Source organism: Schistocerca americana, chromosome 2, assembly GCF_021461395.2.
Source record: "Schistocerca americana isolate TAMUIC-IGC-003095 chromosome 2, iqSchAmer2.1, whole genome shotgun sequence".
In the NCBI taxonomy this organism is placed as follows: Eukaryota; Metazoa; Arthropoda; class Insecta; order Orthoptera; family Acrididae; genus Schistocerca; species Schistocerca americana.
In genome coordinates, this window is record NC_060120.1 from 866,965,539 (window position 1) to 866,985,308 (window position 19,770).

Here is a 19,770-nt window from a genome sequence, read left to right on the forward strand (position 1 = left end):
TTCGTTGGCATGCACATCCTAGATGAGTGCATGCAGTTCCATTTTCTTCCACCAAAGCTACAACAACAGCCAATTGAAAACTTGTAGCTCTAAGCTGCAGCCCTCAAAGGCAGAATCATCACAGCCTATAACAGAGGATCACTGTTGACATCACTCAAGACTTCGCAGTTTCAGTAATCACCTGACTGTATGGACCCATGACAGCATTCTAATAGGCTGCCCAAAGAGTGGTAATTGGTGACTGTGCCGCACTTCATCCAGGCTGTAGAAATTCTATTTTGGACTTAGAAATCTCAGCAGGGACTTTATTCCCTATTCCAAAGGGACTAATGTCACCGAGTCGTGGAACAAAATTTGCAACTTCTTTTATGAGGAGTGTTCTTTCAGTTAAGTTCAAGTCCTAAAGAAACCTGATGTCTAATTCAGCTCTGCAATTCTTCATTGAACTTAAGCCATGTTTCTATTGTTACATAGTTTCTCCATGTTAATGAGACTGTCAGTTGTTGGACTGTAAATAAATGTGTTAAGTGCTACCCGACTTTCCACAGTGATTATGTCTGGGGTACCAGACATAGCATTGGTGACGAGATGTAAAAATTGTGCCTAGATGCTGTTCCAGGATGAATTGTCAATATGTCAATGGCAGCTGACCCTGTGAGGTCACATATCCAGTGATCATTCTGCTACAGAATGATGCAGAAGACATTGGCGGAATGGCTGGCAGCAATTAATTACACAATCAACTCCAGAAGTTGCCGGACAGCTGGCCCAAATCAGTTCATCAGTGCAAATCATCAGAGTGATGCTGCCTCCTTCCAAAGCTTCGACTGCAAGCTAGAACCCTGGTCGTGCTACATTGTAGTCATGGAACAACATTTCCTGGTTCATGACATAACAGGTTATATGCAGAAATGCACATTCTTACTGACAAATGCAAGCCCTACAATTTACCAGCTTTTACAGGAACTACACTCAGAGGCAGAACCGAACAACCCTTCCCTATATTTTCCTTAAGTCTAATTTGAGCGAGTATTTCGACTCCCAGGTTCATGTCACAGCTATCTGTCAAGTTCTTCAACAGTAATAAACATACTCAGAATAACATTGCAAATCGTTTGCAGGGATTGAACCAGGTATGCAGATTCCAATGCTCCAAGCCACAATGCAAACAATCTTATTCCTCCAAACTAGTTTGGGATGTGGTGTTTGTGCATTCACCTGACTAAGTCTCAAGACATGACCTGCTGGAGCTAAAAGCATGTAACATGCCATTCTCACATAGGGAGAAGCTACACAATGAGTTACAAGTCCAGGACCAAGACGTACTAACCACAGTTATGAACAGTACATGGGCAATGCCAATTGTGATAGTGGAATAACCAAATGGAGTACTTTGTATTTGTGGGGATTTAAGAGGATAGTAAATTCAAAACCAATACAGGTCTCGTGTCTGATTCCCAAGTTAGAACAAAACAGGAACTGTCACTAGGGGTGCCCTACTTTCTAAGGTTGGTGTTACAGATGCAAATTTATGATTACCCTTGGATGCAGACACAAAACTCAGTGCTAGTCATCAACACTAAATTAGGTCTGTATCAGTGTAATGACCTACCATTTGGAACAGCTAGTGTGCCAGCTACATTCCAAAGATACCTGGAGAACTTAATCAAGAACTGAATAATGTGAATGACATTCTCACTGCAGATACAGATGTCACAGACCTCAAAGAATCTAACAACTTTTTTTTAGTGATTTCACAATTTAATCTCCATTATCACATGGACAAGTGTGAAATTTGTGTGTGACAAATTGAGTTACTTTAGTGCTTTAAGAAGCTGCCCAACCCCTCAGTATGTGACAATTTTAAAATGGCCAGTATCCAATAACAGGTCCCAGCTTCAGTCAGTATTGAGTCAAATGAACTATAACTGTTTATTCCATGGGTGGCAGCACACTCTGAACCCCTTCATCAGTTGCTTTGCAAAAATGGTCCCTCTTCATAGTCATATGCTTTTGACAAGGCATTCCAGGACTTTAAACAGACAATACTGGAACCATCCTGCCTCACAGCATATAATCCCCTACATTGTCTCCTACTTGCAGCTGATACCTGTGACTATAGTGTGGGTGTAGTTATGTCCCTCTTAAATAATGGGGTAGAACAGCGCACCACATTCACACCAGTCATTAAATTTGGCTCATTGCAAGTACAGCCAAACTGAAAAGAAAGCACTCACCATAAATTGTGGAATAAAGTTCCTTGACTATGTGTATGGGTGGGAATTCTCCCTCCTAACAAGAAATAAACCGCTGGTATCCTTACTAAAAACTTCAGCAACCATACCCATCAAAATGGCAGCACCCTTACAAAAGTGGGCCCTATTCCTCTCAACTTATACATATGGTGCCCAGTTCTGATCTACAACATAGCACACTAACACTTATTTGTTATCTCAGCTGCCTGTAAGTCAGGACCCTGACTTTCATGCTGACTAATGCATGTTACCAGACAGATGCAGCCACCAATTTAGCACTGGACAGTCTCCCACTGGATGCACACCTCATCCAATATCACACAGCTTGAGACCTGGTGCTGCAAATCTCATCAGGTACATCAACAGAGGCTGGCTAACAGACGACACCTAGATCTACAAGCATTCTGGGCGTGCCACTATGAGCTGTCCATTAGACAAGGCATCATCTCTTTGCAGGGAAATAATGGTTGAACCCAGGTCCTCATTCTCACTGCCCTTTGGCAACAAGCTCCAACTCTACTCCAGCAAGGGCACTCATGAAGCAACTCAGGACATTACATCTACTGGTGAGATGTGGACAAATATTGTGGCTGTCACAAAGTGTACAACTTGTGAAAGTAAGCAAGCTGCTCCACCCCAAGACTATTTGCCTTTGCCAATGACCTCCACTCCATGGCCCTGCATCCACCTTGATTTTGCAGGCTCTCTCCTAGGAGTAAATGTTGGAAATTGGGGAGCAGGGAGGGGGGTGGGGGGCGGCTCTGTTCATAACACTAATGATCTCCACATCATCTGCATATACAGTCTAAGCACTGATAAAGATTTTTACCCTCTAGGGGCTGCCCAAGTTCATTGTCATGAACAACGTTCCACAATTCACTTCAACCTGGTCCCACACCTTTTGGAAAGTATAATGGCATTTCTTTGGACCACATTGTCCATTTTCACCTGGTTTCTAATGGGTTAGAGGAAAGATTTGTCCATACTTTTAACACACAACTGGTAAAGCTGAGAAAGAATCGTCCCCTAGAGGGGCAATAACCATGTTCTAAGCCTCATATCTTAGTACACCCAAAGACAAGACTTTCCCAGCAGAAGAAGTCCGTGGACACTCAGTGCTACAAGTTTTCAATCTTTCAACCCCAGGTATAGGAAACACACCTTGTATCCAACAAGCATCCCAGATTCTCAAAGACCCCATATGAACCCCTAATATTCCATGAAGCCACCCCTGCTTGTTGCCAGCAAATATCGCCCAATTTCTAGGCCGAGCAATGGTGGAAGTGGAACTCATACATGGCAGGTGGTGCCAAAAACATGTAAGGGAGGATCTGAAATTTTTTCTCCTCTGTTCTTGCATCTGGAATGTTGAAATTTTATGACAATACAATTCAAAGTTTGCACTACAGATGGTACTTTGTTTGCATGAGAAGTTCTAGTGAGAGAAGCCCGAATTGTGGAAAACACATGGTGTGCATGTTACTGTCATAAATGTGTGAAGAGTAGTGAAGTGTAGTTTGATATTTGCGGACCAAAGGGCATAAACTGAGAAGTTCACAGGGACATGTGTGACATATATGAGAATGACTGTAGAGACTGTAGCAATACCTCCAGGTGTTATGCATTCTTCCAAGAGAGCTGTGTGAACCTTAATGATTCTCCACGCTCCAGGTGGTTGGTAACAACTGCAACCCCACAAAATGTCAAAACCATTGAGTGAACCTTATTGCAGCAGCTCAGCATTTCATACAATGCGACACACAATATTTTTGATGACACTTCAAAATTTTATGAAGTCAGTGCCTGCTGGCTTCCTAAGAACCTGAAAGAGTCAAAAGGGCCAGCAAATGATGACAAGCTTGGACCATTTAACACATTATGCCACAGTCAGACAACTTTCTGAAAAGAATCATATTTGGTGATAAATCATGGGCATACCACTACAAACCCAAAACCAATCAGGCCTTTATGGAGTGGAAACATGCTGGTTCCCAGTGTCAAAAAAATTTAAAGTGACTCAGTCTGCTAGGAAAGTGCTTGTGACAGTGTTCTGGGGTATGCATGGTGTGTTACTGGTGGACTTTGCTGAACACAGGACCTCTGTGAATGCTACAGCTTACATTAAAACATTGGTTAAGTTGTGTTGTGCCCTTCATGACAAACACCACAAGATTAATGTTGCTGCTTGTGTTCCTCAGAAAAATCACCAAATATGGGTGGTAGTTGCTCCAGCATCTGCCATACAGTGTGGAACATGCAGAATTGGACTTTCATCTGTTTGGTCCCACGAAGAAATTCCTGGTCAGCGAACAGTGTGTGATAGATGCAGATCATCAGTCTACAATTGGTTGTACACCAAACAAACATATTTCTATGAACAGGGCACACATACTGGTACCACAATAGAAGAAATGTGTTGAGAAGATTTAAGACTATGTAGAAAGGTAAGTTGGTTGGTTTAAAAGAGGGGAACAGAGCAGGGTGGGGAGGGGGGGAAGGGACCAAACTCTGGGGCCATCGGTCTCTTGTTCCTGGTAAAATAATTACACAAGGGAAAGAAGAAAAGAAAGGAGATATACCCCACAATAACAGGAAAAGGGAAGAACCAGAAGAATGACGGACAGACAACCAACACTACCATGTACAAAACAAGAAAACCACAGAGATAAGCAACAAACAGGTAGAAGGGGTACAAGAGAGCAAATGACCATGGCTGGCTGACCACAAAAATTAAACGGGAAAGGCCAGCCACTCTGTGACACATTAAAGCATCTACCCTAAAAGCATTAGAGTGGAGAACACAAAGGGACAAAGGACTTGCATGAAAACTTGTACAGAATGATAAAATCCGTCAGTATAAAATGTAAAACTAAATTAGTCGATGAGGCATTGTCAGCTAAAAGTAATGGCAACGAGTCCGGTAAATGAGGAGTCCGTCACAGGGCAACCAAAGGAGGACAGCTCACCAAGGTACGGCCCACTGTCAGCCAGGCACCTCATCAACACTGAGGTGGGTCATCACAGCGCAGGCGGTAGCCATGTGTCACCCAAGCATGGCCAATGTGGAGCCAGCAGAGAACCACAGAGACCCTGCGAGATGCCTGCATGAAGGAATGCTACACATTCTTAGTCTCCTTAATGGCACACAGTCTGTTGTGCATGCTGAAATTATGCCATTTCGTCTCCCAAAGCTGCAAAACATTGCAGCGTAGTACTGAACACAGGTCAGATACAGAGAAGCATATCTCCATAAGTGGTTTCCGCATAGCCTGTTTGGCCAGCCTGTCGGCAAGTTCATTGCCTGGGATTCTGACATGACCTGGGGTCCAGAAAAACTCCATTGAACGACTAAATCATCCCAGGGCATACATGGACTCCTGGACGGTTGCTACCACAAGATGACAAGGGTAGCACTGGTCGATAGCTTGTAGGCTGCTCAAGGAGTCCATATGCAGAAGAAATGACTCCCCAGGGCATGAACAGATATTCTCAAGAGCACAATATAGCCACCAGCTCAGTAGTAAAAACACTGCAGTCATCAGGCAAGAAATGCTGTTCAATTAGTCCTCCATGGACACACATGAAGCATATGTGAGCATCAGCCATTGAGCCACCTATGTAAACCAATTCATGGCCTCGGTACATGTCAAGAATTGAGACGAAGTAGCCCAGAGAGCTGCGGGGTTAACTGAATCCTTAGGGCCATGTGAAAGGTTCAGGCTTAGCCACAGCCTAGGTGTACACAATGGAGATGTACGTAAATGGACCTGAAGTATAGGTGGTAAAGGCAAGGACTCCAGTTCGGAAAGAAGGGATCGGACACAAACTGCAATTGGAAGCCATGACCTGGGCCGCCAATGTGGGAGATGAACCTCCATGGGTGGGAAAAGGAGACTGAATCGGATGCACAGGAGAACTACAAAAGTGTGCAATGTAACTGGCCAGCAGTTGTGCATGCCTAACCTGCAATGGAGGGACTCTGGCCTCCACAAGGACACTGGTCACCGGACTCATCCTAAAAGTTCCTGCTGCTAAGTGAATGCCACAGTGGTGCACTGGGATGAGTAAACGCAATGCTGAGGGTGCTGCTTGACCATAAACCAGACACCCATGTCAAGGCGGGATTGAACAAGGGCTCTATACAGCTACAGCAGCTTAGAGCGATTTGCACCCCAGTTGGTGTTGCTCAGGCAGTGGAGTGCATTGAGGTGCTGCCAGAACTTCCTCTTAAGCTGATGAAGGTGAGGAAGCCAAGTCAATTAGGCACTGAAAACCATTCCTAAGTATCGATATGTCTCCACTACAGTAAGTGGATCATCATTAAGGTAAAGTTCTGGTTCTGGATGAATGGTTCCATATTAACAGAAGTGCATAACACATGACTTTGCAGCCAAAAACTGGAAACCGTGGGCTAGAGCCCATGACTGCACCTTGTGGATGGCTCCCTGTAGGTGCCGCTTAGCAACACTGGCACTAGTGGAGCAGTACAAAATGCAGAAGTCGTCTGCATACAGAGAAGGTGAGAGACGGCCCAACAGCTGTCGCTAGACCATTAATGGCCACTAAAAATAGAGAGAGACTCAATACAGAGCCCTGCAGGACCCCATTCTCCTAGATATTGGGGGGGGGGGGGGGAGGGGGGGGGACTACGGAAGGCACCAAATTGGACACAGAACATACGAAGCAACAAGAAATTTTGGGGAAAAATCGGGAGCAACCTTAACAGCTATGAGCACTTGCTCAGTAGAGGACATGTGTTTCACATTAGCGATGAACGAATGGTCATAGCTCCTCAGGTATGCAATTTAGAGCCCACATTTACTGGACATTTCTTCTCATTTTTGTCCATACTACCACCACTGAAAGTTACCAACCCTACACGCTTCGCAACACAAGAGCCAGTACATGTATTCAACTGTCAGAGGTATCAGAATGGTTTTCGTTAATAACTTTCGACTCGTTCATTTCCGGTACAGGGATCCTTACTTCAATTTAATACATTTATCGTTCTCCATCATCCTAGAAAATCTAACAATCACAAAATCACCCCGTGTATATGTACTTTTTACAGACGCCCACACCTATAACTCTGACACACTGTAGTCTCACTGGATGACATTTCTGGACATGGGTTCCTTTTCAAAATATGATGTACTTACTCCCCTCTACAAGTCCTAGAAGTCCGTAACAGGAATTTCTGAGCACCCTGTATTTCATGTTAGTTTGCACATAAAACTTACTTTGTGAAACTACATTTCCCATTACTTTCTATATTGTACACATCCCACCATGAATGATAAAGATGCAGAATCATTTCAATACAATGGTAGAGAGAGGCTGCTATGGTCACATGTATTTGCATGGTATGCTAAGAAATAGACACTGATAATAGTTCTTTAAAATGTTTAATTTGAGGAATTCATTGAACTCTGTTGGCATCTGTAAATGAAGTTCTCAATAACCAGAAGAATTTATGCTATTAACTCAGTGTCACACTGTAGTTAGATCAAATAGAGCTGCACCAGGTCTTCAATATTGTGAAATATTTTGTATAGAAAGTAGATCATGCATTATTCATACAAGTTACTTTGCTTTTCCAAAATTTTATGAATTATTTAAGCAGGCTTCACACTGAACCTTTCTCTCTCTCTTCCTATATGTGAAGTTGGTAGTAAGTGACTATGTAAGGTGACCGACTGGGTTAAGGTATTTTTCTCCCCAGACACATTTGAATTTATATATCTTAATTTTATAGCCACAAATGTGTTTATGTCACTTTTTTAATTAGTATGGTAAGCCCATAAAATGGATGGTTTGGACAATAACTTAGGTTTCTCTAGTGATGACTGGAAAAAATACTACCAGCCTATTTGGCAGTAATGTCACTAGGTTAGAAAATTCAAAGCCAACATGATTAAAAATGTTCTAAGCACAGTGTTTGCAATCCCAGATATCTGCAGTCACTGTACAGTTATTAGCCCACCATATTTCCCAAGGTGCTTCAGAATTGTGCCTATATTCTGTGTGGGGTTTATGTCAAGTGTTTCTCCACTGTACGAGGTGCGGCTAGAAAAAAACCGGACTGATGGTGGAAAAAACATTTATTTACAATTATTTACAATTTCATGTTATTTCCTTCAATGTACTCTCCTCCTCGGTCTCTACACCGCTCCATACGAATTTTCCACTGTTCATAGCAATGCTGCAGATCATTTTCGGTAAGTCCATACATTACTTCCGTCGCTTTTTCTTTTACTGCTTCAACAGTCTCAAATCTAGTTCCTTTCAAAGCTGACTTGACTTTAGGGAAAAGAAAAAAGTCACAGGGGGCCAAATCAGGTGAGTAGGGTGGATGATCTAAGATGGGAATGTTGTGTTTTGCCACAAACGTCTTCACTGACAATGCACTGTGAGCTGGGGCATTGTCTTGGTGAAGGACCCACGACTTTTTTCTCCACAAATCGTTCCGTTTTCTCCGTACTCGCTCACGCAGGGTAGCCAGGACGCTAATGTAGTAATGCTGATTCACTGTTTGTCCCTCTGGTACCCAATCAATGTGCACAATCCCTTTGATGTCAAAAAAAAACAATCATCATTGCCTTGAATTTCGATTTTGACATTCGTGCTTTTTTTTGTCGTGGAGAACCAGGAGTTTTCCAATGCATCGATTGGCGTTTAGTTTCGGGATCGTACGAAAAAAACCACGATTCATCGCAAGTAATAACATTTTGTAAGAAGGTGGGATCACTTTCAATGTTTTCCATGATGTCAGAACAAATCATTCTTCGGCGTTCTTTCTATTCAATTGTGAGACACTTTGGAACCATTTTTGAACACACTTTGTTCATGTTGAAACTTTCATGAAGAATCTGCCTAACACTTTCCTTGTCAACTCCTGTTAACTCAGACACTGCTCTGATTGTTAAACGGCGATCTTGTCGAACAAGTTTACCGATTTTTTCAATGTTTGCATCAGTTTTTGCTGACAATGGTCTGCCAGTGCGAGTGTCATCACTGGTGTCTTCGCGGCCATCTTTAAATCGTTTAAACCACTCAAACACTTGTGTTCGCAATAAACAATCATCGCCGTACACTTGTTGTAACATTACAAACGTTTCACTTGCAGACTTTCCTAGTTTGAAACAAAATTTGATGTTAACACGCTGTTCTTTCTGTACACTCAACATTTTCCGACGCACAGACAAAACGTCAACTACTTAAAACAGACGCCACGGGCAGACTGAGTGCAGGAGGTAGATGAAACTCCAGCAGTAGGCGGAGCAAGAGTCACGTGACAGGCCACGTGACTTTCAGCCTTATTGCATTCGTTTTATTGTTTCACCAGTACTAGTCCGGTTTTTTTCTAGCCACACCTCGTACATACAGCACATAAAGTTAGGTGTCAAACTTTTATTAAATTTTTACGATTAATATTACTTCTGACAAACTTATCAATAACGTTCCATGTACACCAGGTTGTTTTTTTACTCCAAAAGATGAAAACTGACTTATCAACATAAAGCATGCCCTATCAATATCAGTTGCCAAGAAACTGACACCAGATTGGGTACAGGAGTTTAATGTACTAAACTGCAAGGTCATCAGTCCGTTCATTCAAAGCAAGAATAATCCTCAGGGGAAGGATATAAAATGCAAATGCTGGAAAGCCTGATTGTAACCACACTACAATAAGAAAGAGAAAAATCATAGAGAAGTAGGAGGGGGAATGAGAGGGGATAAGGCAGGCCAGCTGCTCTGTCCAGAATGCAGTTGGGTGTCCTCGGAACATGGTATGTGGTGGGAGATGCAGCATATCTCCAGCATAACCTCACTATCCATTATCCCAAGAAAATGACCAGTACAGACAGGATTATACAATTTTAGGAAAGACAAAAAAATTAAAAATGGTTACCATAAAATGTGTAAGGAGAATAGGAAGGTGGGAAGGGGCCAGGCTGTAGAGCAAGATCCACTGCGGGTTCCATGGGCCATAGCAGGTGAGGGGTGTCTTCCAACTCTTCGGGCAACCTACGGGGCTAAAGTGCACCACCTCACAGAGAACAGGTGAAATGTAAAATGAGGTCAGTCACTTTGGCATTGTCCACCAGCACCAGAGGTAGCATGTCAGGAAGGTTAACATATCACTGAAAAGCAGCCAAATTAGTGCAGTCTAATAGGATAGGGGCTACCATCAGGCAGACACTACATCAACAGTAATGTAGGTCCTCACAGAGAATGTGGCCATGGGTCAGCCAAGTGTGGCAAATGCATAGCTGACAGAAGGCAGTGGATTCCTTATGAGAGGTATCGATGGAAGAGTGCCACATGGTTGTCATCTCCTTAATTGCAATCAATTTGTTTGGGCAGTTCAGGACGGACCATTGTGAGTTCCAGATCTCAAACAATTGATGGCACAGAGTCGACTGAAGGTCTAGTTCTGGGAACCCATTCCCAAAATTGGCATCCAGCTACCCAACTTTGCCAAGTGGTCAGCACATTCATTCCCTAAGAATCCAACATGTCTGGGGACCAAACAGAGAACTGGCCATCCAGCTTGATTGCAGTCAGAAAGAAGATTCTGGATAATTGTGACCAATGCATGATGAGGGTAGCACAGATCTATAGCCTGAAGGCTGCTTAGGGAGACATTTCAGATCAGAAGCATCTTACCAGTGCAAGAACAATCTTGGATAAGGGCTCATTTGATTGTCACCAGTTCAGAAGTGAAGACACTGCATCCATTTGGTAGGGAGCATAGTTCACTGAACTTTGCATATGCATAGGTAAAATCAATTAGTCCATCTTCTGAGCTGGCAGTGCATACCACTTTCAAACCTGAAAACAAATCGAGGACAGCCAGAAACATGTGGCAAAACACCATGGGGTCAAATGAACCTTTAGGTCCAAAGGATAAATCAAGACAGATCTGAGGTAGGGGTACACGCCTTGGGGGTGGTTGACTCCAGTTCTGGATCTCTTGTGGGAGGTGGATTCGCTTCTAGGAAAATTGGCACATTTGCTTGGATTCTTACGGGAGCAGCAAATGTGTGTGGCACCTAATCCATAGTGGAGGGATTCCAACCTCCATGAGTAGGCTGTTCATAGGGCTAGTGAAAAAGGCTTCTGTTGCAAGTGTTACCTCGTAGTGAGGTATGGCAAACAATGACTGTAATGTTGAGGGTGATAATCCATATGCCAGAAACAGATCATGTGGGAACTACTTACATGGAGACCACCAGAATTTCCTTCACCTTGGAAGACTTCTTTTTGTCTTTTCTTCTTAGGGGGTTTGGATGACAGGGAGGGCTTTCCTGAATTAGTTTCAGGGACTAAGGAAGATCATCAAGAAGCCCTACAACCTGCAGCCTGTCGCTCCTTCAGCCACTGGCCGGTATCTGGTTGCAGGCTGGCAAGCAGATACCTTGGAGGAGTAGTGTCCCAAGAGTGCTTCCTGGCATGAGAAGACAAAGGTGACTTGTCTCTGGCTGTGGGTGGGGATCACCATTCCTTGTGGGTAAGGAGTCATAGATCCCAAAGTGGGTGTGGGGGAAGCAGAAAGAGGAGAACCCCCAACCATCAGAGGGCAGGTATGGTCAAGCAGCCCTGGGGCTCCTGAAGGATACATAATGGAGGCGAGTACAGTCACCAAAGAAGGTGACGTCATAGCTGTAGCATACAACATTGTCCTGCAAGATGTAGATGCTCAAACTACTTCTTGGCCTTGGTATTCAGTCTGTTGAGTTTTATTTTCCTGTTCTCTCTCTCTCTCTCTCTCTCTCTCTCTCTCTCTCTCTCTCTCTCTCTGGAAGACAGTGCACTCTGGTGAGCAGAGAGAATTGTGCTCTCCACAGCTTATGCAGATATGGATGGGTGGATGGATGGATGGACGGACGGATGGAGGGATGGATGGAGCACAAGTTATGTTCACACGCAACAGTCTTCCACAATCCCTGCAGACTGGGTTGGTTCCATAGAGTAAAGACGTGTGCTCAAATTTCATACATTTGAAGCACTGCATGGGGGGGGGGGGGGAGACAGAGTTTCACATCACATTGGTACACCATCACCTTGGCGACAAATCACCCTAAAAAGCCACGGTGTAGGCCCTGTAGTAATCTTTCGTCCTTTGGTAGTGTACATCCCATTGCTCCACATTGGCACACAGCTCATCAGACTGCAAGAGGTGGTCACAATGGAAAATGCCTTGAACCATGTTTAGACTATTATTGGGAGTGAGTCACCAGAATGTTAACCAGTTTGTCACAAGCAAGCAATGCCCATAACTGGGTAGGGGACGCAGTTTTAATCAAAATTTTTAGCCACTCTTCATTTTGGAGATGGCTGCAACTTCATCAAACTTCTACTTGTAGCCTCTACAAAGAATAAAGACTATGTGGCCAAGAAAGAATCCCCCTCTCTGTCCTTTTACAAACTAGGTATTTTGGGGAGGGGGAGGGGGGGGGGGGGAATATTTATCTGCTTGTTGCTTAGACTTATGTTCCTCCCACAGCATATCCAGGAAAGGAAACACTTTGGAATCTTGTCTCTCTACATTGAACAAGTTCTTTCTCTCTGAAGAGACAGCTGGGGTTGTACAAAAACCAGTGAGAGAAAGCCCCATCCCTTCATATGCACAAGTCATCCAAATATTCCCAAGGGGATTTTCCCCATGGGCACCACCCAGCCTCAGCAATGAATACAAGGTGTGTTCCATAAGTAATGAGACCAAATTCATAAAAAATCATTTATTGAATATATTCGAACGAATCAAAAATTTTCAAAATGGCACCCTCTTGTGTCGATACACTTCTGGAGGCAGTGTTTCCCAGCCTGGAAGGCATCCTGGAATGCTTTTTCTGGAATGTCCTTTAGAGTTGATGTAACATGCGCCTGGGTGCTTTCAATCGTGTCCCAATGTTTTCCTTTCACGACTCCTTTTAACCGAGGAAACAAAAAAAGTCAGTAGGAGCCAGGTCAGGACTGTAGGGAGACTGGGGAACCAATGGGTTCTTGGTCCTGGCCAGGAAGTCATTGACAATGGCACTGACTCAGCACGTTGTCATGGTGAACTTTCCACGTGTCCTTGATGTTGCTTCAGCAGTGCGAGACCCTCCTTTTCAGTCTTTTGAGAACTGACAAGTAGAAAGCTGAGTTCACTGTAGTCTCGGTAGGTATGAATTCATGGTGGACAATGCCTCTGATGTCAAAGAAGACAATGAGCATGGTTTTCATCCTGGACTTGCTCATATGTGCCTTTTGGGATGGGGCGACGATGGGGTGTGCCACTCTGAACTCTGCCTTTTGTCTCAAGGTCATACTCAAAAATCCATGACTCATCACCACTGATAACAGATTAAAAAATGAGGATCATTTTCACACATTTCCAACGTTTCTCGGCACCAAAGCACTCACATGTGCTTGTGTTCGTCGATCAACACTTCTGGGACGAGTTTGGTACACACCTTTCTCATGTTCAAATCTTCGGTCAAAATGTGGAAAACTATTGTTTTTGACTGGTTTAGAGTTTGTGCTATCAATTGAAGGCTCAGCCGTCTGCCATAGTTCAAACAATTGTGCACACGCATCACATTTTTGTTGACTCGTGCGGTTGATGGCCGTCCACTGCGAGGTTCATCTGTGATGATCTCTCAGCCCTCCATGAACAACTTGTGCCATCAGAAAACTTGATTTGGACAAGCAATCAGTCCTGGAGGCATGCTGAAGTAATAGAAATGTTTCGGTGGCAGACTTCCCAAGTTTAATGCAAAATTTGATGGCGTACCGTTGCTCTACAGAATGATTCATTGTGCCGTGTTACATAAACTCAAAATGGGGTTGACGGAAACACACATACTGACTCTCCAGCAGCTCACAGCCAAATGAGAGAGAGCATTCTGAAGCTAATACCCCCTCCACTAAGCCCAGCCGATTACAAGACACTGGTGTACCGTTGCACCAGAAACAAATTGGTCGCATTACTTATGGAATGCACTCTGTACCTGCCCAGTAACCCATTGCTCAGAGTCCCTGTGTCCCAGTCATGATTGGTACACACTCCTTGCTATACAGGGGGAGCTTTCAAGCTCAGGCACCATTACAGCGAACCCTGCATGGTCAAAGGGCTACCTCCATGCTGATACTTTATGACCCCTCCTGAAACGGGATGGCTACTTCTGTGCTAGGTTTTGGGCAGTCTCAGTGTCTCTGCCATGTTGGTTTTCCGTGTTCTCTTTCCTTCATTTTTACACTTAACATTTTTGTGAGGGATACTGAAGCTGCAGTGTTCATGTTTAGCATGCTAGTGTAAAGGGGGATGCAAAACCAGGTAAGTGGTGAAGTCCATGCAATTCACATGTTTAAGTATATAGGTCAGCTGCCAGCATTTCCTTTGTCTTTGAGTAAAATTGTGTGTCACAAATTCATTCTGAAAACTTAGGAACAATAACTTGACCAAGTTTAAATGTGTTTATGATGATTTTATCAAAACTTGTGCAGGTGTTTTGATGTAATGTGTAGTATTAAATCATCAGTTGTATACATAACCTGTGTTTCCCAGGAAGATTATATATTGTGTAGTATTATGTCATTAGCCTAAACTTGATGGTGTATAAGATAACCGTGTTCGTGAAAAAATATTCAATGGAAAATCCCACTCTTCCAGAAAATGAAAATATCCACTCCTATAACACCAAGCAAAAGGAAACCTTCATTTAGAGCCCACCAACACCACCCTGTTGTAAAAACCATAGCAGGAGACCAAGAGATGAATACACTAAGCAGATTCAGAAAGATGTAGGCTGCAGTAGGTACTGGGAAATGAGGCTTGCACAGGATAGAGTAGCATGGAGACTGCATCAAACCAGTCTGAGGACTGAAGACAACAACAACAACAACAACAACAAGAACAACACCCTGAATAAAAAAGGAACCCTGTATTATGGGAAAGTTTATTATAAATAACTTCCCCCACAAATTAAATCAATAAATGACCTGGCAAATTTCAAGTCAACTGCTAAGGCAAATTTGACTCATCATTGGTTCTATAGTCTCCACGAGTTCCTTCAGGAAGCTCACTAATGATTTGTGTCTGTCTTAGTGATGTATCATATAAATGTTACTAGACCTTTAATGATTTACCATGTAAATGTTGCTGTAATACAAATATTAATCTGCCAGTATAGTACACACTTTCTGCTTTAAAATATCTACACACTATTTTTGTTCAATATTTGCTCTGTATATTGTAACTCAGTGATAATTTAATGCACAAATAATGAAATTAATGGAAATTTAACAGATTTTGTTATACACTGACTTGTCCTACATCAGAATATACTATGTGTACTATATGATTACCAGGACTTTATTCTACTTTTCATAAACATAGCTACAGTATCCTTGTTCACAATAAACAGTCCCCAAATTTCATTATGTACTTTGATGGAAAGGATACTTTTGAGAAGTTTCAGACATTGCAAATATTTTTGTAATTAATGAGTTCTTACATAATGTAACTCATAATAAACTGGTGTTTGGGACAGAGTTACTGTGAAGTCTGTATTGTCTGCATTTATTTGTCACGACAGACAAGAACTCAGATCCATTAAGACAGAAATCAAGCAGCATGTCAGATTATTTGGGCAAGACTCAGTACAAAGGGTAGGCATAAACTTATAATAGGGTCCTTCTATCAACCACCAGACTCATTTCAGGATGTAACCAAAAACTTTAAAGAAAATCTCAGTTCTGTAGTATGTATGTTCCCAATCACTGGTGGAGAGCTAACCATCTAATAATCAACTGGGAAACTTACAGTTTTGTTAGTGGTGGGAGTGATATGACACCCTGTCAAACATTGCTATCACCTTCTCTGGAAACTACTTAGAGCAGGTAGTTTAGAATATCACCCATGATGGAAATAAATTAGATCTAATGGCAATAAGCAGACCTGACCTCTTTGAGGAAGACACTTAAAACCAGCAACAATGGATACAAAAGTACAAAGGCTAATTAAAACAGTCATTCAGTCTGTTCAGAAAAGTAGACAGAAGCAGTAGTGTTATATCCCCATGAAAGACTGAAAATTTAGCCAGGACAGGAGCATGTAGAGGAACTATGGTTGGTTGGTTGATTTACCATACAGCATAAATTGTACAATTGAGTTGGACAGGTCAAAGAAAAGTTGAAGTAATACATAGACTTAGCAAATAGTAGCAAGGTTCAAGTTTAATAGAATAGTTTACCATGAACTGGATAGGTAGGTACCCAACAGAACTGTTCAAAATATGAGATCCTCCATGGTATACAGTCACTGTAGAGAACCTTCTAAAGAAAGAGAGACTACTGCATAACAGGTGTAAAACAAATCCTATGGCTGTAGATAGAGATATGCTGAATGCAACAAGAGAACTATGTATGAAGCTCTCAATGACCACAGCAGAATATTGTCAAAAGATCCTTCACAAGACCAAAAGATCTTCTGGTCATATGTAAAGGACATTATTGGCACTATGGCACTAGAGTTAGTGTCCACTCACCAATGTAAGTCAGGAAATGAAATTGAGAGCAGCAAAGCAAAAGCAGAAATGTTTAACTCTCTTTTCAAATATTCCTTTACAAAGGAAAACCCAGGAGTATTGTCCCAGTTTAATCCTTGTGCTGCTGAAAAGGTGAGTGAAATAGGTATTAGTATCAGTGGCATCTTAAATCATTAAAACTGGACAAAGACCCAGTGTCCAATGGAGACCCATCAGATTCTCTACCCAATTCATAGATGAGAGAGCCCTCTGTCACCTATAATCTTGGATTCCTCAAACAAAAGATCACTTCCAGTAGCTGGAAGGAAGCAAAGGCCACACCCATCTATAGTACAAGTAGCAAAAGTTATCCAAGATTGCCATCCAATATCCTTGACAAAGATCATAGATCAAGTGGAACCCAACTTGCACTTTTCTCAGATGACATCCTGAAAGCCATGGCTTGAGGCAGTCAGGAAGTGACAAAGGTGTAGAAGTACCTTCTGGTGCCCCTTGCTTTTCATGATTAATATTAATGATCTTTCAGACAATCTTAATAGTAACCTCAGGCTTTCTGCAAATGATGCAGTTATCTGCAACAAAGTAAAGCCTGAACAAAGCTGTTCAGATATTCAATCAGACTTTGATAACATTTCAAAGTGTTGCAATCACTGGCAACTTGCTGTAAATGTTCAAAAATGAAACATTTTCCACTCCACAAAACAAAAAATCAAAAACCATAGCAACCTATGAATATAACAATATTGAGTCACAGCTGGAATCCATGAATTCTGAAAATCCTTAGTAGGGACATGAAGTGGAACAATCATGTAGCCTCAGTTGTGGGTAAATCAGGAAGCAGATATCAGTTTACTGATAGAAAACTAGGGAAATGCAGTCAGGCTGCAAAGGAGACCACTTACAAACCACTTGTATGGTCCACTCCTGAATATTGCTGTAGCGTGTGGGACCAGCACTAAATAGGACTGGCAGAGGGTATTTAACATATACAGGGAAGGGCAGATAAATTGTCAAAGGTTTGTCTGATCCATGGAAGAGTGTCTATGAGATATTGAAACAATGGCCTGACAGACTAAGATATGTGGACACTATCCTGATGGAATCTACCAACAAAGTTTCAAGACCCAGCTTTAAATGATAGCTATAGTAATATGCTACAACCCCCTGTATACTGCTCCCATAGGGATCTTGAGGATATGGTTAGATTAGTTATATCATGCACAGAAGCATTTAAACAATCATCTTTCCCACACTATATGTGAATGGAATGTGAAAAGCCCTAATAACTGGTGCAGTGAAAGATATCCTCTGTCATGCAGTTGACAGTGATTCGCAGAGTGTCGATGTTAATCAACAAACTTCTGTAATCAAACACACACAACCTACCTTTTCGTATTTGCTGCAATACTAACACTTACCGTCAATGGTGGAATGATAGCAGGAAGCCACAGCCAAGTGTCATCTGCATTTGCTGGAGAGATTGTACTATTACTGGAAGGGATCTTCCTGCAAATTGGTGTAGTTGGAGTAGTAGTAGTGACCACACTACCAGAAGTAGCAGCAGTGGAGGCTGTTTTGGTGAGAACAGCCGGTGAATTGCATTCATAGCTGATTGGAGACAAGGTTCTTGAGGACCATGCTGAGTCCACAGGGCTAATGGAGTCCAAGCTGTTGAGAAGTGGAGGAGATCCAGAAAAAGTTAGTTCTGGGCAAGTACTCCCTGGTGTGTACACTGGTGATATAGATTTCACTGACTTCACACCATCATCAGTTTCATTGTCTTGCTTTGGAATTTCAATACACAATGCTTTTCCCAATTTCTCCAGATCTGACTTGGCTGTATGTGGCACAATTGAATGTGGTTCATCATGTAAAACACAGCCACCATTGCTTATAATGACAGATATTCCATCACTGGAATATGTCATGAAACTACAATCATTGTCCGAGTATGCAGGGCTAGTTGGCTCTGGGATGTCCCTTTCTCCACCGAGTTCTAATACAGATGATGCTCTTAAGTCTAATTCCTCGGGCTGCGTTCTTGTTTGCACTGGAAATTTGACAGTTTGAGCATAGCTTTCCCTGGAATGTTCCAATCTTTTCGTGCTTTTATCAGCCATTAGTTCAGGTACAGTATGTCCAATATTGTCTTTGCCACACCTGTTGCTACTATTTGTCAGTTGTGGAACATTTATTTTCAGCTTCTCTTTTCTTGCTGTAGGCAGTGTGCTGCCGCTTTCATGTTGTTTGGTTGGCAATATTAACTCAGCATGTCTGGATGATTTTGTTCCCTCAGCAGCCTTTTTCCCAACATTATGTGAAGTAGCCACCTTGTGGCTCTTTCTGGGGGAGTCATTCTTTTGATTAAACTTACCATCAGGCATAAAATCACTGAGTATTTTTTTTTCCATACGAGACTTCTGATGTGGGGCAGACAATGAACTCTTCTGAGACACTGTGTGTGGAGTCCTATTGTGCAGTTGTGTTGGCGTGGAAGTACCCTGCAACAGAAAATAAATATCCCATGGGTACTTACTGTGGCAAAATGAGTTTTGCATAAAACTGAATATTAGCTGCATTTAGTATTTTCATCACACCTATAGAAGCTTCCGGCAACTGTTTAAATTTTGTTATTCATTCTCCTTATTGACAAAATGGTTCAAATGGCTCTGAGAACTATGGGACTTAACATCTGTGGTCATCAGTCCCCTAGAACTTAGAACTACTTAAACCTAACTAACCTAAGGACATCACACACATCCATGCCCAAGGCAGGATTCGAACCTGCGACCGTAGCAGTCGCGCGGTTCTGGACTCAGCGCCTAGAACTGCTAGACCACCGCGGCCGGCTATTGACAAAACGCCAATTATGTTTGAAGTAGTAAAAACATATTTTGGGTGTAAATAAAACAACAACAGTTTTATGCCTTTCAGAAGACTTGTCTAGTAGGCAATTATTAATGTGTATTTTAATTATA

General features: G+C 42.4%; 1 protein-coding gene across 1 annotated transcript in view; it reads right to left on the reverse strand.

Annotated features, from left to right (window-relative positions):
• Positions 1 to 19,770, reverse strand: part of LOC124595716 — a 113,839-nt gene that overhangs the window by 16,569 nt on the left and 77,500 nt on the right. Inside the window, exon 3 of the mRNA XM_047134583.1 lies at positions 18,211 to 19,293. Within this exon, the coding sequence (XP_046990539.1) occupies positions 18,211 to 19,293 (1,083 nt within the window). The remainder of the gene's footprint in view (positions 1 to 18,210; positions 19,294 to 19,770) is intronic.